Raw genomic sequence first — 25,644 nt, 5'->3', positions numbered from 1 at the left:
AACGTCTTGAAAGAGATATTCCATGAGACAGGATTTTGGCAGGAATTAGACTCATTTCATCATTGGAAGGCCAAGGTGCGCATGTGTTCAGGTGTGCTGAGCAGTCCATTCATGCCTGGCAAACTTGCTGTCTGGCACACTCCCAGAATAGGCAAAACCCAGTTTACAGCCGAGCCCATCAGCCCTGCAGGACAGCCTGTTTCTGGACAGTGACCAATGTTCCCATGTGCTGGTGTTCCCATCTGATGGCATTCCCTGGCAGGATGGTAGTACTGTGCATGATGGGTGCTCTTGTTATTGGAAGTGGTGCATGAGCCAGAAGAAGCAGAAATCTGTCTTGATCCTGGGATGAGCTTATGCAGTTGGCCATTTGCTGAACTGTTGTTTAGTTAGTAAATGGAGTTTCAGACTTGCCCAAAGCCATCGGTCAGGTGAGCAGACGCCCTGCTCCTGTCTTTAGGGCCACTTTCCAATCTGCCCTCAGGATGTGCTCACAGCAGTGGATCCCTATGACCTCCAGTCTATGAGGAAGGACCACGACGCTGTGGGGCAAGAGACGTCAGTGTTGCTCTCTGCAGTCTCTGGTCCCTGACCACGCTAGCTGTGGGTGAATTCACAGCTCCCCCAAATCCTGAGAAGTTCAGATTCCCACCATTGTTCTACTGCTAAATGCAGAGGATGGGTAGTTTCAAGCTGTGTCAGTGCCCATTGGAAAAGACAGCTACCGAGTGGAAGGAGCTTTCCCTAGCAGGAAGATTTGTTGCTGTCTGCCACCAGTATTAGAGCAGGCAGAAGAATTGTCTCTGGGTGTCGTGGTCCCTCATGGGGGACAGAACAATCTGAGTGTTGGCAGCTGTGGAGCACAGCTACGCAGGGGCCCATGCCGGTGTCAGGGGCTGGGCCATTGAACTGACAGATGGCATGGCGAGACCGTCTGGTCAGGGCACTGAGGAGTCATGCGTATCCCTGCACACAGCTCCCAGTGATAAAGCTGGTGTCTCAGGGACAAGGCTGCAGTTAAATCAGCCAAAATAAGCTGCCGACAGGTTTAACCCTTGGTTGTGCCAAGCCTGCATCTTTCATCTTCATTGCATGCTGGTGGTCAAGACATCAGCATCTTGGAGGAGGAGATGGGAAGCAACTGGTAATGCATGTGTCTTGGGGAGCACCTGGATTGCCGTGCCAGGAGCCCTGTAACAGATGAAGGAGCGGCGACATACCATATTTCAGGGGCTCAGTCACTCAGGGATTCAATCTGTCCATGAGAGCAGAGCCGCACCTGGTTGGCTGGGGCTGATTTATTTCCAGGCTCCTCGCAGATCTCCAGGGATTGCAGCAAACCCTGGAGATTGGAGACCACTTGTGAGTCAAAGCTGTTAATGAGAAAACATCTGCTTTATGCCAGGCTGATATCACTGGATAGTGCTGTCATGGTGACGAGGATGGGTATCAAATGTGTGTCAGGCTGGGCTCCCTGCAGTGTGTAACCTTACCACAGCCCACAGGAATTTCATTTTTGCAATGATACCCAAGCTGATGCCAACCCCAGTGGGGTCATGAGCGGCCAAAAGGGTGTCCGAAATGGTGCTGGATTCAGTAGTGGCTAGGTTTGGCCAGCACATCCACCAGGGAGAAGTGCCCCAGACGAGAGCAAGCAAGCAGCACGGGACCTTCAGTATCTTTTCTAATTTGAAACAAAGCAGGGGTTGCCCTGCACCTGCTGGGGGTAGGGAATGGATGAACCCATCCCAGCAAGGGATGGGTTTCTTATAGCAAGGATATTGATCTGTGGTCTGTTCTCTACCTCCGTGATATTGCAGGGACCTTCCTCCCTTCTGTCCAGGAGCGTTAGTGCCTATAAAGCCTCTGTAATTTCATGCTGTCTGCCTGCACAAGGGCGCTCATCTTCTCCTGCAGCAGCCTCCAGCACTTGGCGTGTCTCCCTGCCCGACCGCGCAGAGCCTTGTTCAGTGGGAACCGAGCTAATTGAGTGGAGACCGTACTTCATGGAGTCTATCAGAAACAATTTAATTCTGGGTTGTGGAAATTGGCAGCCACCACAGCTCCTATCCCAGCTCTTGGGTCTCATAATAAGGCCGGGACTGATGCTGCTTTTTTTAACTTGCTCTATTTACTTGCCCGGATCGGTGCGTTGCTGCTCAGCAGGAGCTGGCTGTGCCGCTGGGCTGGAGAGCAGAGGATACAGCTGCTCAAACTGTGGATCCCAGGACGGCTCTGTAATCAGAGCTGGCTACTCCTGTTTTTTTAAATCACTTGCTCATATTTTTAAATGGGTTCATTCAATCGCCACTGTGCTGTGACCCCGCCGCAACCCCTCTGACCCGCACAGCCTCCCCTCCCCGCCTGGGCTCAGCCTCCGTTGTTTTCCCAGCCCTGCAGGCTGGTGTTTCACAGATGTAAAAATAAAAGCTGTAACATGGGATAACGGGAGCAGTGCAGCCAGGAGAGGCTCCCGCTGAAGAGGCTGCTGGGCAGCATGGTGCCGACACTGCCTCAGTGTTGGTTTAGATGGGCAGTCCAGCCATTCGGCTTCCCAGCTGTCATCGTGGGATGGAGCAGCAGGAATCACAGTGGGGCTGTCTCCTCCTCCTTGATGAACGAAGGAACCACTCATCCCAGCCCCCAGTGCTCTCCAGGCAGGCTCATTAGGGGTGTGGAGCCTGCAGCCGGGCACAGAACCAAAGCGCCTGGCACAGGAGCTGCTCTACAAGACCCCTTGTTGGGAGGGCATCCACAATGGGCACAGGACAGACTGGGCTCTCGCCTGGAAGATGGGGGATGGCGAATGAGCACCAGGTCCTGAGCAGAAGCAGGAGACTGCTTAAACCCATGTGTGATGTGAAAGTTGATGCAATCCTTGGGGCATGGCAGGGTCAGCTGGCAGCCAGCAGATCCCTGCAGTGGCTTTGCCCCTTTGCTCTGTGCTCTGTTCCTGCAGCGCCCATCTTGTCCCTGCACAGCCCAAACTGAGCAGCAGGTGAAGGACCATTAGCTGCTGCAGCTGTCTCACAGACATGGACCCCTCCAGCCTCTTGTAGGGTCCTGCCACCATCCTTGCTCACACCCTTCCCTCGTTTCTCACCCCTTTCAGATGGCTCTCTACTTCTGCACCGGTGTCCTGGAGGACGAGACCCTCTTTCGCCACTACGCCCTGAACGTGCCCTTCTACACTCACTTCACCTCACCCATCCGCCGCTACGCAGACATCATTGTGCACCGTCTCCTCTCCGCCTCACTTGGTGGGTGCCACTGGCCGCCTGTGGTGCAGCTCTGGGTGCTGCAAGGGCAGGGGGTGGCTGTGCCCAGCACAGGCAGGATTCCCAGTTCTTGCCTTGTCTGGCATGGGTGCTGGGTGCTTGGAGGCTGCATCTCATGGGGCAGCTCCCTCACATGTGGGTGCTCTCAAATAATGGGGACACGGAGATGAGCTTAGCATCTGGGTCCAGGGTGCCATGGCATGGCTCTAGAGCAGGAGGGAGCATGGGCACATCATTGTCACTTGTTCCATTCCCAGGCTGCAGCTCCCCCATCAAGATGGAGAAAGAGGCAATCCAGAGACAAGCAGATCACAGCAATGACCGGAAGATGGCTTCCAAGAGGGTGCAGGAGCTCAGTGCTGACCTCTTCTTCAGCATCTTTGTTAGGGTAAGAGCCAAGATATCTTACCCCAAGGCATCTCTGGATTTCCCCTTGAAGGCTCAGCCTAGATGCCACCAGGCAGACGGCTGTGGGGCTGCCTAGCTGGCCTTGGGGAAGGCAAACAGTGTAGTGACATCCCTGTCTTTTGGCAGGAGTGTGGTCCTCTGGAGTCAGAGGCCATGGTGATGGGTGTTCTTAACGAGGCCTTTGATGTCCTGGTGCTGAAGTTTGGAGTCCAGAAGCGCATCTACTGCAATGTAAGTACCTCACCAGTGTGAGATAGTGCCAATGCTGCCTCACCAGAGGGCTGCAGCAGCCTGGCATCATTGGAGGCAGTGGCTGTCCTGGTGCCCTTCTGTGCCAGCAGAGCTGCACCCAAGCTGGGCTAGCAGGAGGGGAGGGAGCCTTCATGGGTTCTCCCTTCCCTCCTTTTGCCCCGGATAGGCACGAGAGGCTGGGGGGTCTGGAGCAGCTCAGTTTCTGAGGACCAGCTTCTCCCTGCTATGTGCTGGGAGTGATCTAGTGTAGGTAGAAGGGAATAAAAACAGATTCAGGGGGACAGAGATCAACATGGAGTTGAAGCGAGGGAAGGGAGTGAGGCTGGTTTTCATTTCATTTAATCAGATGGTGTATGTGGGGCTGTGACAGCGCCACTGTAGGCCAGCACCTGTGGTTAGTGACCATCTTCTCTTAATAACCCGGTTATATGGCTGGCAGTGACATCTTTAAACAGGACATATAGCATGATACATGGGCTGTTTGTGTGTCACAGCAGCCTTTGAGTTATGTGCTGGGCTCAGGCTCATGGGCTGCTGCACCCGGTTGTTAAAGAGCTGCAGAGGCAGCGTGCTGGGCAAAAGCAGCATTGTCCCCGTCCGCAGGCAAAGTGGAGGGGCAGAGCTGAGTGCGAGGATGTTGTCAGGGCCACAGGCTGTTCCTAACACTCTTCCCTGGCTCCAGGCGCTGCCCTTGCTGGGCTTCCACTTCCGGAAGGTGGGGAGGAAGCCAGAGCTGACGCTTTTGTGGGAACCGGAGAAGCCAGAACAGGAATCTGTGCCCCAGGTAAGACTACTGAGCAGGGGATGAGCTCACAACACTGTGGGGCTGGCATGGAGGCTGCATGCAGCATGAGGATTCTGTCTGTAATGTCTGCAGGGACAGCTCCAGGAGGCAGGATAGCCTCCCAGGCTGTCAGGTCCTGCTGTCCCTCTGTGTCCCCTCCCCAGCGAGCCTGACCTCAGCCTCAACCTCTGCCATCCAACCCCTCCATCCCATTGGTGCCCCCTCATCTGACCCCTCCATGGCCTTCAGACTCTGCCCTGCCTGCTGTGTGCTCTGTCTGCCAATTCAGTTTCTTCCAGGAATTGAATTAACGTGCTGTTTACTTCCTTATTCCAGATCATCAATTAAGATGTTAAGTAAGATCAAGCCTAAGGCAGCACCTGTCTAGAGCCTTCCCCCCATCCTGGTGTTCCTTGCCCCCTCACTGCCACAACCCTTCCTTTGGGTTTACATCCCTGTAACAGGGTTGAGACCCAATTAGGATGAATTTTTTTAAGTCAGAGTTCCTGAGATGCAGTGTCAAATGGTTTAACAGCATCTAGAAATCTCTCTCTTGTGTCCCTGTCATCTATTAACTTGGTAACTCAATCAAAGGGAGCAATCACATTTGTCTGGCTTGATTAAGTGGTGGTGCTTTGCCAACTTTTGTCTGGCATTGCTGTAAAATCACAGCTGTGTTGACTGGTGTGATCCCTGCCTGCTGCCTGGGCAGGGACGGGAGTGCTGGATTCCAAGCTCTCCCTGCACCGCTCCGGGGACTCTGCACATGAACCCCATTTCCAGCCAAGCCCAGCACAACCCATCCTTGTTCACCTATGGCTGGATGAAAAGGACTCCCAATACAGGGCCAGGCTGACCCTCCCAGCTATATGATGCATGTCCTGGGAGTCCTTTCCTTCCCAGATGTCCATTCGGAGCCGGCAGAAGTCCCCGGCTGCTGCAGGCATTTCTGCAGGCCTCCCTCCCTTTGAAGCTGAGCTTTCCTTTCTCAGCTTGGCTCAGAGAAGCCCCCTGGATGCAGCCCGAAGTGGCCTTGGTTCCTCCTTTCCTACAGGAGCGGGTATCACTTACACCCTAGCAGGGACCCGCATGAAAAATGATGCCCCAGCATGAGCAGGGCCCATTCTGGTTAAGCAAACACTCAGCAGTAGTGGCAACTCCTCCATGAACCCTCCACACCTCCTAAGAAAATAGTGGAGCCCTCTCCTGGGAGCAGGCTCTGTGCTGACCTCTAAGCCAACAGATCCCCAAGTTGATAAATCTCCAACCCTGGGGTGAGCGGGATCCCCTGGAGCTGAGCTGAACCATGGGATATGTCACCGGGACACCCTGCATTGAGCACTCCCTGCTCCCCACCTGACTCTTAACACTTGACCTTTGCTTCGTCACTTGGCTCAGCGTAGCCAGACAGTGGGAACATTGGGGAAGGCTGTTTGTGGGAAGCTGTGCAGGGGTCTAGACTGGCTGGCCCTGCCACAGAGGGGAGGTATTGCCTCCATCTCTCCCCAAGCTCCAGGAGATGGTCAGTGCTTCAGTGTGCATTACTTAGGGATTGAGTATGAAGTGGATCTAAGACTCGGGGGGTTTGGTGTGAAATCATGCTGTTCCCCAGCAGTTCATGGAAGGGATGAGGCAGGATTGCAAGGGAGAGTCCTGATAATGCCTATTTGACTTCCTCAGATGTGGGGGCTGCCCATGGCCTCCACTTCCTACATTGCTGCCAGCTGAGGCAAGCAGTGTGCTAGGTAGCCAGCAGCTATCTCGGCAGCCATCTGCAAAAGAATTTCCCTGTAGTTTGCTTCTCGCTGGCCACTGTGGTACATTTAAGTCTCAATGAGATTTCCCTGCTCTGAATGATTAATCTGGAGCGACTGCACTGGATGAGCTGGGAAGGGTTTGACAAGGTTACACCGCTGGCTCTGTGCCCACCTCTCCTTAGGGCCAGCCCCTAGCAGATGGCCCCATTCAGCCCTGCTCCAGCACAGGGCTCGGGGACAGGCTCCAGCAAGTGAAGTCCCCAAATGCCTGTCCATGGCCCCAGGGCAGCCCGTTCCCAGTGTCCCAGCCAGCCATTAACTGTTCATTGTGGATAGACATGATCAATGCTTTATGTTTCTTAATCTGCACAGAGTCAGGGAGCGGGGAGGTGGCAGCAGGCAGCATCACATTCCTGAACAGGAGGGATTGATTTTCTGGGATCTTTATTCTCTTGTGTCTCTCTCATCCATCGTGCTCCCTTCCCTTCTCACTGTGGGAGCATGGGGGGTTATTGCCTTGTGAGATGCTGAGAAAATGCTCAGTGTGATGTGGGAAACCCTTCTTGCCACAGCTCGTTGTTGGTGCTTGGCCAAGTTCACAGAATAACAGAATCGTTAGGGTTAGAAGCGACCTCTGGAGATCATTTAGTCCAACCCCCCACCAAAGCAGGGCCACCTGGAGCAGGTTACATGGGAATGTGCATGAAGTTGCTTCATTAAGGGATGATGTGTGCTCTCCGGCTAGAGAAGGGAGACAGAGGCAGGCTTTAGGGAAGGTTGGGATGCAAACCCAAAGGCTCAATCATTCATGTTCCTTCCCAGACTGTGGAGAACAAGAGTGGGGCCTTATCAGGCTAGAATAATTGAGGATGTTTTGGGAGGCCCATTTAGGTGGGTTTGGGTTCCCTGGCTGGCTTCGCAGCCCAGTGGTGTTGCCCTTGAAGATGCTGTGTCCAACCCCAGGCGCACCCTGGACCTGAGCAGAGCTATCTGAAGCTGTCCTGCCCCATTCCTCGGTTCCTGATTGGTGCTGGAGCTGAGTCAGCAAAAGCCGGTACAGCTCTAAGCAAATTCTGGTGTGATGCCAAAACCCCCTCTTCTCTCCCTCTTTCTGTCCTTTGCTGAAGGTGATCACCATTTTCACGCTGGTGGAGGTGGTGCTGAGGTCAGACGGCGTCCCGCTCAAGTACAGTGCCCTGCTCAAGAGGCGGAGCTCGGAGAAGTGAGCGCCCTGGGCTGTGTGTGCTTCTCACTGCCAACGCTTCCTCACCTCCCCACACCGGCACCCGCTGGGGACACAGGGGACCCACGAGGAGTGTGGGGTTCTCAGTTTTAAAACCGATGCCATTTTATTTCTGGTTTGTATTTTAACTGGCCGGGCACAGGGCTCAGGGCTTGAGCTGCCCCAGGTGAGGGCATTTCTGCTCTAGGGTGTTTTAGCTTGGTGCTTGATTTTGTTTCTTAAGGCAGCGGCATCCATCCCCAGCTATCTTGGGTGCCCGTGGTGAGGGCCAAGTGGGGACGTGTGTCCCCAACAGAGGAGAGGGGCTGGCTCCACCTCCAACCAGGTGGGATGCAGTGGGAAGCAGCCATGGGGCCATGCAGGAGGGTTTCTTACGGGGTTGTGTATCATGAAATAAAAGCTGGGTCAGCAGCTTGCATGGGGGGCTTGCGCAGGTTTTATTTTGTCTCCTCCATGTTCCCTCAGCCATGAATCCCAGCAATAGCTCATCTCCCAGGCAGCCTCATGCCTTCCCCTACCTGCTGATTTCCTGACTGTGAAATTCAAGTGGCCTTGACACCTCACCCGATTGACTTGTGCTTCAGGCTCCTGGTCTGGCAGCTAATCCCCTCAGTCTGAGCCTTCACCAGGAGTCACTGGGTGTCTGCTGGAGCCCCTCACACCCTGGCCTCCAGTCTAACCCCCCCCCCAGGGACTCTGCAACACCACGTTCTTGCTTCTCCCTGCTGCTCAAGAGAGCGTTCAGCCCCTTGTGGACCAACCAACGCCTCTGAAATCTCCAGGCACCTCTGCCTGCTCCCCATCCCCGTGTCCCCCACCCACACTGTGCAGAATGTCCCCAGAGGCATTGCTGCCCCAGCAGCCTCCACTTCATCACCCCTGCAGGGTTGGGCAGCCACGAGCAGCAGCTGGTGGAGGGATGATGTCTGGAGTGAAGGAGTGGATCCATCGTGCCAGGCAGAGAGGGGGACTTGCTTCACTCTTCCTCATCAGTGGTGACACATGTGGCCCTGGCATGGACACATCTGCCCTTTGCAGGAGCAAGGAGCTGGCTGAACCTGGGCTACCCAGCTCAGGATGGGGGATCGGGCCCTGGGATGGGTCAGGGCTGGATTCAACACACACCCCAGGAGCTGGCAAACTGTGAAACCATCAGGGTCACCTGTGGTCCCCAGGGCTTGTGCTAGTGGTGGCATCCTTCCAGATGGCGTGGTGCAACCACACATGGATGTCACCTTCCAAGGTGGGAGCTGGGGGGAGCAGCCTGTTCCTCCCTGAATCTCCTGCTCCCCACCGCGTGCTGGTGACATGGGGCCGTTCCCTGCCCACAGCAGGTTACCTCGCTGTGCAGATGAGCTGGCACGGGCTACCCCACTGTGCCCCACGTGTTGGGCACTGGCAGTCCCAGAGTGTGATAGGCAGCATGGGACTGCGTCCCCTGGGAGACAGGACCTGAGGACACTGATACCAAAGGCAAGATGTCCCCCTCCTTGGAAACAAGGCCAATCCAGCCCAGCCCAGCTCAGCCTGTCAAAACAGCACTTTGCCCCGCGCCCTCCCTGCCGCTCCCTGGGGTCCCGCAGGCAGCCGCCCCATGGGAGCTGGGTGCCCCTGGGTGCTCTGGTCCCGAGGGATGGGCTGGAGGTCCTCCCTCGCTGGTGGGGGGAAGGGATGGCCTAAGGGGGCTGGGGACACAGGGAGGGCCCTGGGCAGGGCTGGGAGATAGTCCCTGAATGTTATCAGCCCATCGTCTCACCTGCAGAGGGGCCCGCCCGGCGGGACAGGGAAGGGCCATAAAGGGCTGTGTCCCCCCGCCCTGAACACAGGCAGCATTCCAGGAGAGAGCTGGGGTGGGCAGCATGGGGTGGCCGCGCTTCCCTGGAACCTGTCTTCTCCTCTGCCTCCTTGCCCAGCTCGCCGCTGCGACTTCAGGTGACAGGGGACATGGGAAAAGGGGGTAGGAGCCCTTGATGGGGGGCACTGGGGCTGGTGTCACTTCTTTGGGGACCCTGTTACCTCTTTATGGGATACCAGCAACTGCAGACCCTCCCAGGCACTTCAGGGTGGTTTGAGACCCCAACCTTTGAATGGGCTTGTCTCAGTCCCCACCAAAGCAGGCCTTGTCCCTGTTCCCCCAGCCCTGCTGCCCCTCGCCCCTGACAGGCTTGGGATCAATTGGCTCAATAGCCACAACCAGCTGTGGTTGCTCAGATGTTGCACGCTCCCTGAAGGGGGCTGATGCCTCAGCCAGCCCTTCTGCTGAGAGGCACAAGGAACTTCCCTGCCAAACTCTGCTTCAGTTTCCCCCTTTGCAGATGAGCTCTGGGCAATGCTGAGCTTGCCAAAGACCAGGCTGATCCCCGAAGGGCTCCTGGTCCCTCTGATTCTTCTTCCATGGAGGGAGCTCAGAGCAGCTGAATTCACCTTGGGTGGAGATGCCCACCCTGGTCCCCGGGGGGGATGCCTCTGGGGATCCTCAGGCTTCCGAGTGCCTCTGCACATCCCCAGCTCTGCTCTTGCCTCCAGATGCCGAGAAGACCCCAGGCTACTGGAATGAAGGGGCCAGGAGGAGGCTGAAGTCAGCCCTGACATTGCAGCCAGTGGCACAGCGGGCCAAAAACATCATCCTCTTCGTGGGTGATGGTGAGTCCCCCAGGTTCCAGCCAGGCAGGGGACATAGCTGGTGAGAAGGTTGGGCTGGTGCAGGTCCTCTTCTCCCCAGCCAGTGAAGGGCAATGCCTGGGGAGGCCAGGACTGTCCCAGGCCCCAGCCCCTTGCCACCCCACACTGCGGTTCCTGCAGGCATGGGGCTGTCCACCATGTCGGCAGCTCGGATCTACAAGGGGCAGCTGGCTGGCGGCTCGGGCGAGGAGAACATCTTGGCCATGGAGACATTTCCCCACCTGGCCCTGGCCAAGGTGAGCAGGGCAGCGCCGGGGGGCTGCCCAGTTGCCCCTGTCCAAAACCCCACTGTCCCCCGCTTGCTTCCAGACCTACACCATCGACCGGCAGGTGCCCGATAGCGCTGGCACAGGCACAGCCTACCTCTGTGGGGTGAAGGCCAATGCCAAGACGCTGGGGCTGAGTGGGGCAGCTGTCTATGGCAAATGCCGCACTACCTTTGGCAATGAGGTGGACTCCATCCTGCACCGGGCCAGGCTGGAAGGTAGGAGCAGCAGGCAACACAACAAGGAGAGCCTGCCATGGCGTGGCCATCCCAGGGCTGGACAGGCTCCTTTGTAAACCCTTGCCCACTCTGTAGGCAAGTCGGTGGGCATCGTGACGACCACGCGGGTGCAGCATGCATCCCCAGGGGCAGCTTATGCCCACTCGGCCAGCCGGAGCTGGTACGCCGACGCCAACATGCCCAAGGAGGCATTGCGGGATGGCTGCAAGGACATCGCCTACCAGCTGGTGCACAACACAGACATCAACGTGAGTTGGGGAGCGGACATGGGAGGGAGGGGACACAGGGAACATTGGGAGGGTCTGCTGAGCTCCCCAGCAGGTGATCCTGGGTGGCGGGAGGATGTACATGACCCCCAAGCGGACCGCAGACCCCGAGTACCCAGAGGACCCGGCTCAGAATGGCACCAGGAAGGATGGCCTCGACTTGATTGCCAAGTGGCTGAGTGCCAAGCAGGTACCACAGCTGGGCAGATGGGACATGATGCCAGGCATGGGGCATGGGCTGTTGGCACCAGCTCTGTTCTCACTGGCAGGGCGCCCGCTACGTGTGGGACAAGAAGGGCATGGATGCAGTAGAGGATGACTCTGTAAGCCACCTGATGGGTAAGAGCATCACTGCCGGCACTGCCAGCAACCTCTCCTCCTCCTTGCTCTGGGGGTGTTGGTGGGAGCACAAAGCAGCCCCATCATGGACGTCTCCCACACCTTGCTTCCCCAGGCCTCTTCGAGCCCAAGGACATGAAGTATGAGCTGAACCGCAACACCTCCACAGACCCCTCCATCGTGGAGATGACGGAGAAGGCCATTCGCATCCTGCGCAGGAACCCCAAAGGCTTCTTCCTCTTTGTGGAAGATGAGTAGCCCCAGCTGGGCAGCATGGCTGAGGCTGGGGTGGGATGTGGGTCTTTGGAGTGGGTGGGCATCCCACGGGACCAGGAAGAGGGTGATGGCCATGTTCCTTGTGCAGGTGGCAGGATTGACCACGGCCACCATAGCGGCCGGGCCAAGCAGGCACTGATGGAAGCCGTCATGCTGGACCGGGCGGTGGCACGAGCAAGCGAGCTCACCTCCCCCTCTGACACTTTGACTGTGGTGACAGCTGATCACTCCCATGTCTTCACCTTTGGGGGCAACACGCTGCGTGGCACCTCCATCTTTGGTAGGTCTCAGGGAGGGGCAGTGAGCATCCCTGCTCCCATCTCCCTCTTTTACTCCCACTGGAGGCTGAGCCAGCTGTGACTGGGAGCTGGGAAGAGGTACCCAGCTGGGACAGGGGTGACAGTGTCTTTCCCTGTGCCAGGGCTGGCCCCCAAGAAAGCCAAGGACAAGCAAGCCTACACCAGCATCCTCTATGGCAATGGTCCTGGCTACAGCATCCGCAATGGGGGCCGCCCAGCCCCCAGCCTCCGCACTGCAGGTAGGAGTCTGCTGGGGATGGGATGGGATGGGATGAGATGGGATGGGATGGGGGCACAGGGTGGCTGGTAGCAGCATCCTACAGGCATGGCCACTGGAGCTGCATGGGGTCCCCGTGTACCATGTGGTTCAGGAGTCACTTGGGCAGGAATTGCCCCAATTCTGGGGTAATGGGAGGTGTCATCCATCCCCGAGATGGGTAGGAGAGCCTGCTGCCCCCAGCCCCATTTTTCCTGCAGAGGACAAGGACTACAGGCAGCAGGCAGCTGTGCCCCTGGAGGTGGAGACCCACAGCGGGGAGGATGTGGTGGTGCTGGCCAAGGGCCCCATGGCCCACCTCTTCCACGGTGTGCAGGAGCAGCACTATATTGCACATGCCATGGCCTATGCAACCTGCCTCGAGCCCTACGCTGCTGAGCCTGGATGCAGGGCAGCCCGCAGGGCCTCCCGTGGCACCCTGTGCTCCCCACAGCCCCTGCTTGCCCTCCTGGCCCTCTGTGTGGCTGCCCATGTGGTGGGGGGCTGAGAGTGAGAGCCCCCAGCCAAGCCCCACTTCAACCCTGGCTGCCTGCCCCACTCCTCAAGCCACCCCATCGAGGGTCTTGGCAGCTGGGTCTCCGCCATGGCCAGGATCAAGGAATTCAATAAAACACAGTTGTTTTTGACTCCAACTACAGTGCAAGGATTTGCAGCAGCGGTCACCTCCTCAGGCATTGCCCCATATCTCAGTTTCCCCAGGTGGTGATGGCTCCTAGTTCCTCCCCTGGGACCAGCACTGAAAGCATTGGGGTGAAGGAAGAGATGAAATGAGGGTGAGAGGAGGCCATGTTGCCCCCCAGTTTTGCCAGGCAGGGGCACAGTACACAAGGGTTGGTACCTCCCTGCAAGGGCTGAGCAAGGAGCAGGGTTTTAGTCCACATCCGTGGATTTATTGCACAAGTAAGTGTTGTGCTTGGTACAGGAGTGACCCTAGGTGCTCCCGATGCCCCCATTGCCCCAGGTCCAATGCTCAGCACTGTCTGTGACACCCCAGGCCAGGGCATCCGCCTGCCTGGCACCACAGCCCTGTAGGCTGGGCAGGCAGTGATGCCTGGCAGGCACTGCCCATCCTCTTGCCCCCTGCATCTGTTTGTGCCCCAAGTCCATCCTTCCACCAGCAGCACCATGGAGGCGCCAGCAGCCCAGCCCATGGCCTTTGTGCTGGCTGCCTGGCAGGACACGGGTCTAATCAGAGACTGATATGCCGAATGCCTCCACACACCCTGCAAGGGCTGATACCAGTTCAAAGTCCCTCCCCAGATCTGCTAGAAATGCAGACACTGACAGTGGTGGTAATGGATCTCACCATGCGGCTCCTGGCACTCCTCATCCTCTGCCTGGCCCTCTGGGCAGAGCTCAGCACTGCTGTCATCCCAGGTGGGGACAAGGATGGGGATGGGTGCCTGACTGGCTGTAGCAGGGCATCGGGCAGGGTGCCAGCCTGGCTGGCCACAGGGAGGGTTTGGGGAGAGGAGCAGGTGCTTTCCAGCTCTGCAAGTGTTAATGGCTTTACCCCTGCTTTCCTGGGGTACTTGGACTGGTTTTTCCGTGTGGGGTCAGGTTTCTGCTTGTTTCTGGGCTGGGAGGGTCTTGGGGAAGTGGCTGTAGCATCCCCCCTTGCCATGGATTTGGCCCCATCCCACCTACCAGATAACTCCCCACTGTGTCCATTTTCTCTGCCCTTTTCCTTCCCTGCCCCAGGACCCCTGAGCCAGGCAGTGGGTGCAAGCCCACATGGTCTCCCCCCACCCCAAACAACACCCTGAGCTACTTGGTCCATGCTAGAGGAGTCCTCAGCATGGGGATGCCCAGAGAACAAGTACTGGAGGGATGTGGGTACCCCCGGGATGCAGGAATCCCAGGGATGCAGGTGCTGGTGAGCTGGGACTGACAGGTACTGCCCTGTCCCAGTGGAGGAGGAGGATCCAGCCTTCTGGAACAGGCAGGCAGCTGCAGCCATCGAGGCCTCCTTCAAGCTGCAGCCCAGGGTAACCGAAGCCAAAAACCTCATCATCTTCCTCGGGGATGGTGAGTCCCACTGGCACACCCAGCAGAGAGGCTGGCACGGACAGTGCCACGTGGAGCGGGATGCGGGGAGGGAACCTGGTCCAGAGGGTGACTGGGACCATCTCTTCTCACCCAGGATTCGGGGTCCCCTCCATCACGGCCACCCGCATTCTAAACGGGCAGCAGCAGGGGAAGTTGGGCCCTGAGACCCCCCTCGCCCTGGATTCTTTCCCCTACGTGGCTCTTTCCAAGGTAAGCTCCCATCAGGCTGGACATGGGGCCAGGGTGATGTCAATGGGGCTGCTGGCACAGATGCACATATGGGGTGAACGGGGTGCCTGCTCATCCCACACTTGTCCTTGGGTAAGCAACGAAAGAGTGTGGCGTGGGGTGCTGGGAGGGGGGGCAGCCCACTGGGTGCTTCTGCCAACCGCCCCCCTGCCCTGAGCCTGGCATGTGTCCTCGTCAGACATACAGTGTGGACCGGATTGTCCCTGACAGCGCATCCACATCCACAGCCTACCTCTGCGGGGTGAAGGGCAACTACCACACAGCGGGAGTGAGTGCAGCTGCCCGCCTCTCGCAGTGCAACACCACGGCAGGCAATGAGGTGGTCTCGGTGCTGGAGCGAGCACGCAAAGCCGGTAACGGGGTGCAGGGCTGGGAGGAACCCCAAGGGGACGAGGGGTGTCACACCAGGGGCTGCCATGAGCATCCCAGGGCTTGGTGGTGGGGGATACCATGTCGACCTTTCTGGGGCCTGATGTGTGTGGGGGCTGCAGGGAAGGCGGTGGGCATCGTGACAACAACACGGGTGCAGCACGCGTCACCCTCGGGGGCCTATGCCCATGTGGTGGACCGCAGTTGGTACGCGGATGCCAGCATACCCGAGGAGGCCCGTCTCCAGGGCTGCAAGGACATCGCCTGGCAGCTGGTCCACAACGTTGACATCAACGTGAGCTCCTGTGCATGGGAGGGAAGGAGCAGGGGCAGATCCCCCCCAGGCACTCCCACTAACACTGCACCCAACTCATTCCCTCCAGGTGATCATGGGGGGTGGTCGGATATACATGACCCCCGCAGGGACGCTGGACCCCGAATATCCCACCTATGAAACAGAGAATGGGATACGGGAGGACGGGAAAAACCTCATCGACATGTGGCTGGAGGCACGGCCGGTGGGTGATGCAGCAGGGACAATCCTCTGCCCACCATCCCCACTCATGGGGTCCAGCACCCACTTAACCCCCTGTGGGATTTGTCCACAGGGTGCCCGGTATGTCTGGAACAGGACAGAGATGCTGGCTGCTGCTGCTGACCCCAGCGTGACTTATTTGATGGGTAACAAATATCCCATGTGCCGGGATTTGACAGCTGCCAGGGTGCATGCAGGCATTGAGACCGTCCCCAATGTGTCCCCTCCCAGGTCTCTTTGAACCCATGGATATGAAGTATGACTTGCTACGTAACACCACCCTGGACCCATCACTCGCTGAGATGACAGAGGCAGCCATCACCATCCTGAGCAGAAACCCCAAAGGCTTCTACCTCTTCGTGGAAGGTAAGTTGGGGCTGGCGCCCTTGGGGTGGGCAAGAGCAGGGAGTCCCATGTCCGGAATAGGGTTATGAGTTGGGGGTGCTGCCATCAGTACCCAGCCCACCTTGGATGTCCATCTGCAGGTGGCAGGATCGACCATGGCCACCACGAAGGTGCAGCCCAGAAGGCGCTGACGGATGGGATTGCATTTGACCGGGCCATCGACCGGGCGGGCACCCTGACAGACGAGGCGGACACCCTCACTGTGGTCACTGCTGACCATTCACATGTCTTCAGCTTTGGTGGCTACACTCTGCGTGGCTCCTCCATCTTCGGTAGGGCTCTGCCCAGCCGCCAAGAGTGGGGCACAGCCCTATGCCAGGCGCTGCCAGCTCTGGGACATCCTGGCTGCAGCTGAAGGGGTGATATGGGGGTTTCTTGGCAGATTACCCACTATTGCCCTCTCCTCAGGTCTGGCTCCGGGCAAAGCTGCTGACAATAAGAGCTACACGTCCATCCTCTACGGGAACGGGCCGGGCTACGTGGGCGCTGTTCGGCCTGATGTGAACGAATCCACAGCCAGTGAGGGCACAGGGACCATGGTCGGGGGGTAGGACGGGGCTGTGGGCCGCTGCTACTCCCCTCACTTCCTTCTCTTCCCTCCCCAGGTGAATTTAACTACGTGCAGCAGGCGGCTGTGCCTCTCGGGTCAGAGTCCCATGGCGGTGAGGATGTGGCCATCCTGGCCAAGGGCCCCATGGCCCACCTCTTCCACGGGGTGCAGGAGCAGACCTACGTGGCCCATGCCATGGCTTATGCCGCCTGCCTCGAGCCCTATGTCGACTGCCAGCAGCGGAACTCTGCCACTGGATGCCACACCACCCTCCTGGCCCTGCTCGTCCCCACCTTCCTCCTGCCCCTCTTCCACTGACCTCACAGCCCTGCATTGCCCCCTCCCCACTGCTGCGGCACCCACAAGTGAATGGTGGCTTTTTAGAGCACCCCCAATCTGGACAGGGCAGTCATGAGGCACCATATCCAGGCATGGGGGGGCCCTACGCCACCCGCGCAGGGTGCTTGGTGTTTAATAAACACGGAATATGATGCTACTGAGACAGGCGTGGTGTGGTGTACCACAGTCTTAGTGGTGTGTGGGTCCCCATGCTGTGCAGGCAGGGCTGGGGGTGCTGCCCACTGCTGCCTGTCCCCTCACCACGGCCTCTTGCAACCGCCTGGCATATCCAGTGCTTTATTGACCAGAAATAGCAGCGAAAAATACAGCGGGCGTCTGTGTCCCCATGCTCCAGGGCGGGCTGGCATCACTCGGCCACAAGCTCTGCCCACCCACTGGCAGGGCTGATGCGGGAAAAGGATGGGGCTGGCATGGGGGATGCTCAGGAGGGCACCAAGCAGGGGGAGGCTTTTGAAGTGGGGTAGCCCCACGATGTGTCTGGTTTGCTCTCCCTCTCTCGACTGGTGCTGGGCTGGATGTGGTAGGGCTGAGTGAAGGATTTGGGATGGGTGGACAGAAGAGGGGGTACACAGGAGTCTGGGCATGCCCTTGTTCCTCCTTGGGGACTCAGGACCCCCACAGTGTGCAGGGCAGGGAGATAGGAAGGGGATGGGCAGGGAGCAGCTGACTCCGCCCGGGAGCTTATGCTCACCCCAAGTGTTTCCCCACTGTCCCCACCCCTCCAGCAGGTGCCTATCTTTGTGGGGGGTGACCCTCTGTGTCACCCGGGCGTGCCCCCTTTGCCTGGAGAGGAGGAGGGGGAGGTGGGCAGAGGTGTGGAGCAGGCACAGGGTGGCACTATGGCAGGGATGGGGATGGGGGATGCCAGCCTGCGAGGGGGGATCGGCCTCACCACACTGAGCACTTGTGCACTGGGTTCATGGGTGAGTTTTTGGGGCAGTGGAAAACCCGTCCGAACTCCTCAAACTGAGAGACGCTGCCCAGGACCCTGCCGGGAGAGGGGGCAACTCAAAGCTGGGCACACTGTGCCCCCCGCCACTGCCATGGGCCCCTGTCAGGCACCTGCTCAGCCCAGCAGCACCCATCCCCATGCCTAAGTATGCCCACCCAAAGCCTGCTGGTGCCAGCACCCCAAAGGGTGCCCACTCCACTTTACACAGCACCACCAGCTACGGGGCAGGTTGCAACCCACCATTATCCCCCCCCCATTTTGGGACCAACCAGTACCTGTAGTGCTCCGGGGCGTGCTTGTCTGTCAGCACCTGCAGGTAGATGGACTGGGATCGCCGCTTGATGCACCAGTTCTGCAGGGAGAAAGGTTCCCACGGGAGAGCCGGATGGGGCATCCTGGGTCCCAGCACCCACCAGGGCACAGATGCCCTTCTGGTTGCTGGGGTACTAGGGCAGCAATGCCCTGGTTGTGCTCGTTATTGGAGGGTCTCCTGGGAGCCTGTGTATGTGGTATAGATGGGCTGGGACAGCGTGGAGGCATGTTTGTTACTGTAGGGTCTCCAGGGATTGTGAGCTGCCTGGCTGTAGGGTCTCCTAGAAGCTTGGGGTCATGTGCATTTGTTATTGTGGGGTCTCTGGAGGTGATGAGGGGGCATGTATTTATTCTTCTAGGGTCCGCAGGAGCAGTGGGGCAGTGCAGGGTGCTCCTTGCAGGGCTGAGCCCTCTACCCTGAGTCCAGGACCTGCTGATGCAGCTGAGCCCGACTCCTGCCCATGGGCACTGAGCCCCTCAGGGCTCTCACCCTGTCCTTTGGGGCCACTGGCCCCACACAGGGTGACAGCCCCCAACTCCCCCAGTAGATGCCACATGTGGGAAGGGCAGGGGCTCACCTGGGCAAAGGCAATGAAGAACAGCTGGTCATGTGTGTATTTCAGGTGGTGCAGGGGGTGCTCGGGGCCGTGCTCCCGCACCCACTTCTGGTAGGCCTGGAGAACAGAGGGTGCCCTTAGCATGGCCTGGGCAACCCCCCAAACCTGCCCTGAATTGCCCCTTCCCAAAACTCCCAGCAACCGGCAAGCCAGATCATGCCCACTCCCTGCTGCAGGGAGCAAGGTGGGGCTGGGGGGTGGTCTCATGACAATTCAGTGGTGATGCCATCAGCAGCTACCCTGTGGCCCTGCCAGAGCTGTGACACCTATGAGGGGACACTTACGTAGTAGGCGAGTTTGAGCCCCCCCATGTCAGCGATGTTCTCCCCCAGCGTGTGTTTGCCGTTCACCTGCCAAGAGAGGAGAGACAATGGGGTAAGCAGAGATGCCCCCCCCCCAGCCAGGCATCCCCTCATTCCCACCCTGGCACCGAGGCTGTGCCTCAGTTGCTCCCACCCAATGTCCAGAGGAATTTCCCAGATGAGGTGTGATGAGTTGCTGGGTCTCAGGACTGGGCAGGGCAGAGCCATGCTCTCTCCTGCAGGCACCCAGCCCCAGTGATGGAGCAGCAAGGACCCGCCATGGGGCAGTGTGTGCCAGGGCATTGCCCAGTGGGCGAGGGGTATCTCACCCGCTGGTTGTAGACAGTGAAGTTGTCATAGAGGTTTACGATGCACTGTGCCTTCTTCAGGAACTTGCTATATGACCGCTCTGTCCACCAGTGCACCAGGTTCCCGTGCCGGTCATACTGCCCCCCTGCCAAGGCAACCACCACCACCAGTAACACCAAGGGACCCAGGCATCCTGCCCACCCACATCCCACATGGCATGAGGTGGGAGGTTACTCACCCCAGTCATCGTAGCCATGGGTCAGCTCATGCCCGATGATGGTGCCGATCCCACCATAGTTCAGCGACCTGTTGGGAAGGGAGCAGACGTGAGAGGTTGAAGGCACAGTGCTGGCAGGGATGGCAGTGACCCCATCCCCTGCCCTGGCACCCCCCAGCCATTCCCCAGCCCCACACTCACTGCGGGAACTCAGGGTCGTAGAGGGTGGGCTGCAGTATGCCAGCAGGGAACACTGGGGACACAGGAGAGCATTGCAGTTGGGGGCACCCTGCCCTGTACCCACCCACAGCATCACCCGGCGCCAGAGGCCCCTGTACCATGCCCACTACCCCAGGCCCTCCCCACGGTCCCCACCCTGGGGGGCTGATCCGGGGGGGCTGGGCAGTGTCTCACCCATCTGGTTCTTGTTGGGCAGGTAATATGCATTCAGCGCCTGGGGAGGCAACAGCCACCTACAAGGAGAGACAGTGGTGCCAGGCTGCAGGGGCCCCAGTGGGGCACGGAAATGTCACCCCCTTGAACAGCTCAGGTACAGGGGGGCATTCCCAGCTTGCCTTGTGCCCTCCTGCCTACACCCTGTGGGGTGTAACCGGGCATGGGGACCAGCCATGCTGTGCCCCCATGTCCCCCCAGGGCAAGGGGATACCCACGCGGACTTGTCCACTTCCTGCCGGATCTTCTTCACTGAAAGCCTGATGCCGAAGGCAATGCTGTTGAGGATGTTCTTGAAGTAGGTCTTCTCATCCACGTCAAACTGGGGGGCACAGCCATGTCAGGGGGAACGCCAGCCCCAAGAGCGTGGGAGCAGGGCTAGGGCATCCTCCCACCCCCGTGAGCTTTGGGGGCAGAGGATGTAGGGTTGTGGCCATGGGCTGAATGAGGCTGGATGAGTATGTCTTCACGTCCCATGCTGTGTGCCCACATGGCCAGCTGCATCTCCATCAACTCCATGGGGTCCCTGGGCCATGCTGGCATCCCCAGCCCTGGATGAGGATAGGGCTGAGCTCTGGAGAGTGCGATGTGGGGAAGGAGACATCCCAGACCCAGGAACGGTATGGCACTGCCTGTGTGGCTGTGGCCATGTGAGTGGTGGGCAAAATAGGCTACCAGGAGATGGCTTGTTTGGGGGTGGCATCTCCTCATCCTGGTCCCTGCAGACCCTGAGGCAGATGTAGGGAACATCTTGCCGCTCCACATGCCCACGACCCCCTGCCACCCTGATCCACCCCTTGCCTCATATTCCTTGTCGATGGCCTCTGGTTTCAGCAGGAAATCGGGGTACCCGATCATCACCATCATGTACCGGAGCTGTGGGCAAAATGGGGGTGGGGGGTGTCAAGGCTCACATCTCATGTGCCCCCGGGCCATGGTGGGGGCAAGGGCACAGGTCTGTGCTGGGGGCTGCTACCTTGGCCCTGGCTGCTCTCCGTGTTTCCTCATCCATCCAATCCAGTTCATCCAGGCGCTGGTCCAGGATGTATTTGATGTCCTCCACCAGCTGCTGCACCTATGGCAGGTCACCGCAGGTGCTGGCACAGTGTCCTCACCACCCATCACCCCACCAGACAGCCCTCAGTAGGTAGGGCTTGGCAAGGTGACAGGAGGGATGTGGTGGCTTTGTGCCCACAAGCAGTATCGCCTACCTTGGCTTTGCTGGCGGAGGAGAAATGCTCCTCGACGAAAAGGGCACCCAGGGCCATGCCGAAGTGCTTGTTGGCCTGGCTCAGGCAGATCTTGCCTGGCTCGAGCTGCTTCTCATTGCCCTCCATCTCCTTGGAGAGCTCATGGATGGCATCACGGAAGGGGGTGGAGAGGTGCTCACTCAGCACCACCACAATGCGCCACAGCATGTAGTTGTGAAGAATCCTGGTGATGGGGGGCAAGATCAGGACCCCCACACCGGTCATGTCCCCAGGCACACAGGGAGGGTGGGGAGCAAGCACCAGGGTCCGGGCAGGCCATGGGGGTGGCCATGGCCTGTGAGGGCACAGGGACAGGCTGGCACCATGTCCCTCCCTGCCACGTAATGGATCTGGTGACCTCTTGCATGGAGGGGCTCAGCGGGTGGCTGGGCATGACCAGGTTACTCAAGACAGTGACTTCTCCCAGGAGTTTTCTGGGGTGCCCACTGCCAAGCCTGGCCTCCTTAAGATGGGGGGGGGGACAACGATGACACCAGCCACAGCCACCCTGTGCCCACCCACACCGCCAACACCCAGGCTGAGGAAGATGCTGGCGCACAGGGGGTGCCAGCCCATCTCACCTGCTGGGTGTCACACGGATGAGGTCTGACACCTTGTGCATGTAGTCGGTGGCCAGCAGCACTACCTCCTCCTCCTCCGAGAAGTTGTCATGGAAGATGCGGTCCAGCAAGCGCTTCCACTTGAGCTGCCAGGGCACTGTCATGGGGGCACAAGGACCCCTCCTCCGCACCACCCTGGACGGACCCCCCTAGAGGCTTTCTGGCCTCCCACTGCCCCTTCCCACCCAGAAAAGTGCAGGGCGGATTCATCATCCTCAAGTGGACTTCTTTGGCCTGAGGGGCAGTGAGGGCATGGAGCAGGGGGACAGGGACAACTGTGGGGCACAGGGCAGACGGGGGATATGGGTGGCAAGCTGGGCACAAGGGGTACTCACCGTGGGGGTGATGCGCTGCAGCTCACCCAGGGTCACTTTGTGGTACATGCTGCTGACATCCCTCCGTACATCGTCGTACTCGGACACCGTGATCTGCATGGGGTGGGCACGGCTGTCATCATCCTGCTGCCTGCCTTGTGGGTGGCACAGGGATGGAGCACAGCTCTGGAACAAGGAGGGCTACTGACCCACAGCCCTCCTGGGTCCTTGCCCTCGGAACCTTCTGCTGATAGTGGGGCTGGTCATAGGGTCCCCAAGGAGTTGGGGTACTTGAGGACTGGGCACAGAGTTTCCCCAGGACCTAGACTGGGGTCCCAAGAGCTGGGCATGGAGGCCTCAAGGGCCTGGAGTGGATTCACAAGGACTGGACATGGGGACCCCAAAGGGCTGGAGTGGTTTTCCGAAGGGCTGGAACTCGGGGTTCTTAAGATGTTGGGGCTGCGGTCTCTGAGGCTCTGTCACAGGGTCCTTAAGGGGCTGGAATCCCCAAGGGCCAGGCATGAAGATCCCCAAGGGCTGGGAATGGAGGTTTCAAAAGGGATTGGGATGGGGTTCCTTAGGACCATGTATGGAAATCCCCTACAATCTGTGACTGGCTGCCCAAGGTCTGGACAGGGGCACCCGAAAGCCAGGACAGGCATACGCCTCACATTGGCAAGGTGCTGCTCCAACTGCAGGATCTCCTGAGCCTTCTGCTCCACGTGCTCAGCCCCCAGGAGGGTGAGCAACCGCTCCATGAACACACGGTATGCAGCCAGGATCTGTGCCGAGGGAAGGAATGCTGAGTGCCACCCCACACTGCCCTGTGGGCACCCCAGCCCCTGACACTGCTGGCAGTGGGGTGCCCCTTGTCTGCCACCCAACGCAGCGTGCTGGTCCCTCTCCTGGTGTCTCCAGGGCATTGGTATGGCCCCCCCTCACCTTCTCACTCTCCTCATCCTGCCCCAGGTAGAGGGTCCGTTCGGGCAGAGTCAGCCCATCCTGGTCGATCTGAGAGGGGAGAGGGTGAGCTGGGGCAGGCTGTGCTGAGCAATGCATCCCTCACCTTCCCTCATATTGCAGGGTGACCCTGGTGCCCCAGGACCCCTGGTGCCCCAGGAGTCAGCCCTGGGCATGGGCAGGTCCTGTACACCAGTTTCCCTCCTGCCAGAGAGTGATGGAGCTGCAGCAGGCAGCATGCGATGGGCTGGGAGTGCTGGGCAGAAGGCAGGGCCCTGCCCCGCGGTCCCCCTTCCACACAGAGACACACACACACGCACTGCTGTCCTGTAGGCACAGCCTCTAATACATACGCACACCTGAACACGCTCATACATGTGTACACACACGTATCTGTAACTCCCCCCTCATGACACACACCTGTGCATGCTCACCCCCCTACGCATGCACCATCTAGTTTAACCTCCTCCTTCCATGCACACACACACACACACAGAGACATGCACCCTCCCCTTTTCTCTCTGGCTCACCCCCCGTGTCCCACCCCACCAGCCATAGCACTGCCCTGCACACCCACAGGCATCCCCCAGCCTTTCTCCCCTTTCTTTTCCTCCTCCCCATCACAAATCTTACCCTTTTTGGCTCCCCACAAAGGCACTGCCGCACAAACAGCCCTCACATACACACGCACAGAGAAAGGACCCTCTCCCAGGCTCCTCACACACGCATGTCACACCCACCGCACACCCGCTCCCAATCACACCCTCACACGCTGCCCCAGCCAAGCGCCGGCACCCTGCACTGGCTCACCCGTCTCCGCCCGCCCACCCTGTCAACCACGCGCACACCCGCACCCTTTCCCCGGGACACTCGCTCCCTCTAGTGTACACAGGCGCGGCCCGCCAGCTCGGCCCTGCTCACATACCCCAGCAGAGAATAGGGAGCCCATCATCTCACAGGGACCACTGCCCCCCCCCTCCGCCCCCGGTGCTCCTGCCATCCCAAACACCTCGTCCCCACCGTGCCATCACCATGCCCCCCCTGCCATGTTCTCACCATGTCCCTGCTGTGCCCATCCCCATGTTCCCTCCATGCCCACCCTGCTGTGCCCCCACTACGGCCCTCCATGCCCATCACTATGCCCACCACCACACACCCACTAAAGCAGCTTGAGGCTTGCCCACCCAGACAAAGCCCACCCATGCCCTGGTCACACCACAGGGTGAGGGACAGGGGCTGGCAGGAGCGGGGAAGGCTGACAAAGCCATGGGAAAATGCCATGGCACCCTCACCCAGTGCTGTGGGGCTGGCAGGTATCCCCATCATTGCCTAGGGTTTGCCCTGAGTACCAATTGGTGGCAAGGTGAGGGGCTTGGCTACCAGCCATGGTGCACTCTGGGCTGTCCCCAGCATCCAGCTGGGCAACACTCTCTCACTCTGTACATCCCCCTGCCCATGCCCCCAGCCCTGTCCTGGAGGTGCCAGTCTCACCCCAAGGCAGCCTGACACAGGGGTTCCACAATGGGGAGATTGGGGGGTCCTCAGAGACAGGGGCCATCCCCAGCCCAGCTGCCTGCTGCGGCTAAGCCCACACACTGGGCACCCGCCCAGTGCCACCGCAACAAGGACAGTGGCACCAGAGTGGTGTCATGGGTGGAGGGGGGTGGCTGGGGTGGGAACAGCCCGAGGGGCAGGGTGCCCTCACCCGGATGACGTAGCGGGAGGTGTTCCTCTCGTCTAGGCTGACAGTGAGGGAGAAGAGCACGGCAGCACTGTAGACCCCCTGTGTCTTGTAGAGCAGCTCGTTGATGTCCCCGCGGCCTGGAGGGGCATCCCAGCCGCCACACTCCCCGATGACCTCCAGCATGGGCCGTGGGCCCAGCCGGTCAATCTCAGCTCTGTCCAGGCACGAGCGGAAAAAATCCTTGACCTTCCTCTCAGCCGAGGCAGGAGCTCGGCGCCGCACAGGGCGGCTCAGCAGCGCCTGCAGCTTGGCTTCGTTCTGCTCAGCGATGGCCCCAATGGTGCCGTACACCAGCTTGTCCTCTGGGATGCCGTGTCGCCGGAGCCAGCCACCACAGGCAAAGGAATAAAAGTCCTGGCAGGGGTCGATGGTGGCATCCATGTTGGCGCTGAGGAAGCGGGATGCCCGTAGGAAGGCCTTCTTCTCCTGGCACCCCTCCAGGCAGTAGCTGTCCCCTTCAGCTGCCAGGTACTTGAGGACTAACATGCATGTCAAGATGACACAGAGCCCCGCAGCGAACACCAGCCCTGAGAGCAGGCAGACCTCCCGGCGGCTCCAGCGTGGCAGCCCCCCATGACGTTTCTTGGCTCCAGTGCCCAGTTGGAGGGCGAAGCCATTGGGCAGGGTGCCGCTCTGGTACTTGCTCACGTACTTCACCTCCTGAAACTCATCATAGTGGGCTGTCAACGAGTAGGTCTTCTCCATGGCTGG

At 59.3% G+C, this 25,644-nt stretch overlaps 3 protein-coding genes across 8 annotated transcripts in view; 2 read left to right on the top strand and 1 right to left on the bottom strand.

The window, feature by feature from the left end:
• DIS3L2 (DIS3 like 3'-5' exoribonuclease 2) overlaps positions 1–8,138 on the top strand; it is a 198,530-nt gene extending 190,392 nt beyond the window's left edge. For 2 of the 4 annotated variants that reach the window (XM_030496025.1, XM_030496022.1), the window contains 5 exons: positions 3,113–3,260; positions 3,536–3,666; positions 3,813–3,917; positions 4,621–4,722; positions 7,607–8,136. In XM_030496025.1, the coding sequence (XP_030351885.1) occupies positions 3,113–3,260; positions 3,536–3,666; positions 3,813–3,917; positions 4,621–4,722; positions 7,607–7,705 (585 nt within the window). In that variant the 3' untranslated portion in view covers positions 7,706–8,136. Of the gene's footprint in view, positions 1–3,112; positions 3,264–3,535; positions 3,667–3,812; positions 3,918–4,620; positions 4,723–7,606 lie in introns of all 4 variants that reach the window. The other 2 variants (XM_030496021.1, XM_030496023.1) reach the window with 2 other exon arrangements.
• A 1,286-nt stretch (positions 8,139–9,424) lies between these two features.
• Positions 9,425–17,023, top strand: LOC115612119 (intestinal-type alkaline phosphatase-like). 3 transcript variants are annotated; one of them, XM_030496028.1, is made up of 21 exons: positions 9,425–9,654; positions 10,249–10,365; positions 10,525–10,640; positions 10,714–10,888; positions 10,985–11,157; positions 11,231–11,365; positions 11,445–11,514; positions 11,630–11,764; positions 11,879–12,070; positions 12,212–12,328; positions 13,543–13,743; positions 14,278–14,394; positions 14,510–14,625; positions 14,843–15,017; positions 15,156–15,328; positions 15,417–15,551; positions 15,642–15,714; positions 15,800–15,934; positions 16,054–16,245; positions 16,382–16,492; positions 16,579–17,023. In XM_030496028.1, the coding sequence occupies exons 1-21, from the start codon at positions 9,582–9,584 to the stop codon at positions 16,839–16,841; spliced, it is 2,994 nt and encodes a 997-aa protein (XP_030351888.1). In that variant the 5' UTR covers positions 9,425–9,581; the 3' UTR covers positions 16,842–17,023. The 3 variants fall into 3 exon arrangements, with proteins under 3 accessions (XP_030351888.1, XP_030351887.1, XP_030351889.1); XM_030496027.1 differs by lacking the exon at positions 9,425–9,654 and having other exon boundaries at positions 9,741–10,365; XM_030496029.1 differs by lacking the exons at positions 9,425–9,654; positions 10,249–10,365; positions 10,525–10,640; ... (4 more) ...; positions 11,630–11,764; positions 11,879–12,070 and having other exon boundaries at positions 12,244–12,328; positions 12,567–13,743.
• Positions 17,024–17,143: 120 nt separating this feature from the next.
• On the bottom strand, positions 17,144–25,644 carry ECEL1 (endothelin converting enzyme like 1). The gene is made up of 17 exons (XM_032920122.1): positions 24,895–25,644; positions 23,172–23,240; positions 22,901–23,011; positions 22,251–22,343; positions 21,877–22,001; positions 21,257–21,479; positions 21,022–21,120; positions 20,847–20,921; positions 20,264–20,367; positions 20,007–20,065; positions 19,794–19,845; positions 19,614–19,681; positions 19,396–19,520; positions 19,049–19,114; positions 18,726–18,821; positions 18,111–18,187; positions 17,144–17,871 (listed from the first exon to the last, which is right to left on the bottom strand). The coding sequence occupies exons 1-17, from the start codon at positions 25,636–25,638 to the stop codon at positions 17,772–17,774; spliced, it is 2,286 nt and encodes a 761-aa protein (XP_032776013.1). The 5' UTR covers positions 25,639–25,644; the 3' UTR covers positions 17,144–17,771.

This window comes from Strigops habroptila, chromosome 8 (genome assembly GCF_004027225.2).
Source record: "Strigops habroptila isolate Jane chromosome 8, bStrHab1.2.pri, whole genome shotgun sequence".
Lineage (NCBI taxonomy): Eukaryota > Metazoa > Chordata > Aves > Psittaciformes > Psittacidae > Strigops > Strigops habroptila.
Note: the sequence above shows the minus strand (reverse complement) of the source record. Positions and strands in the feature narration are given on the sequence as shown.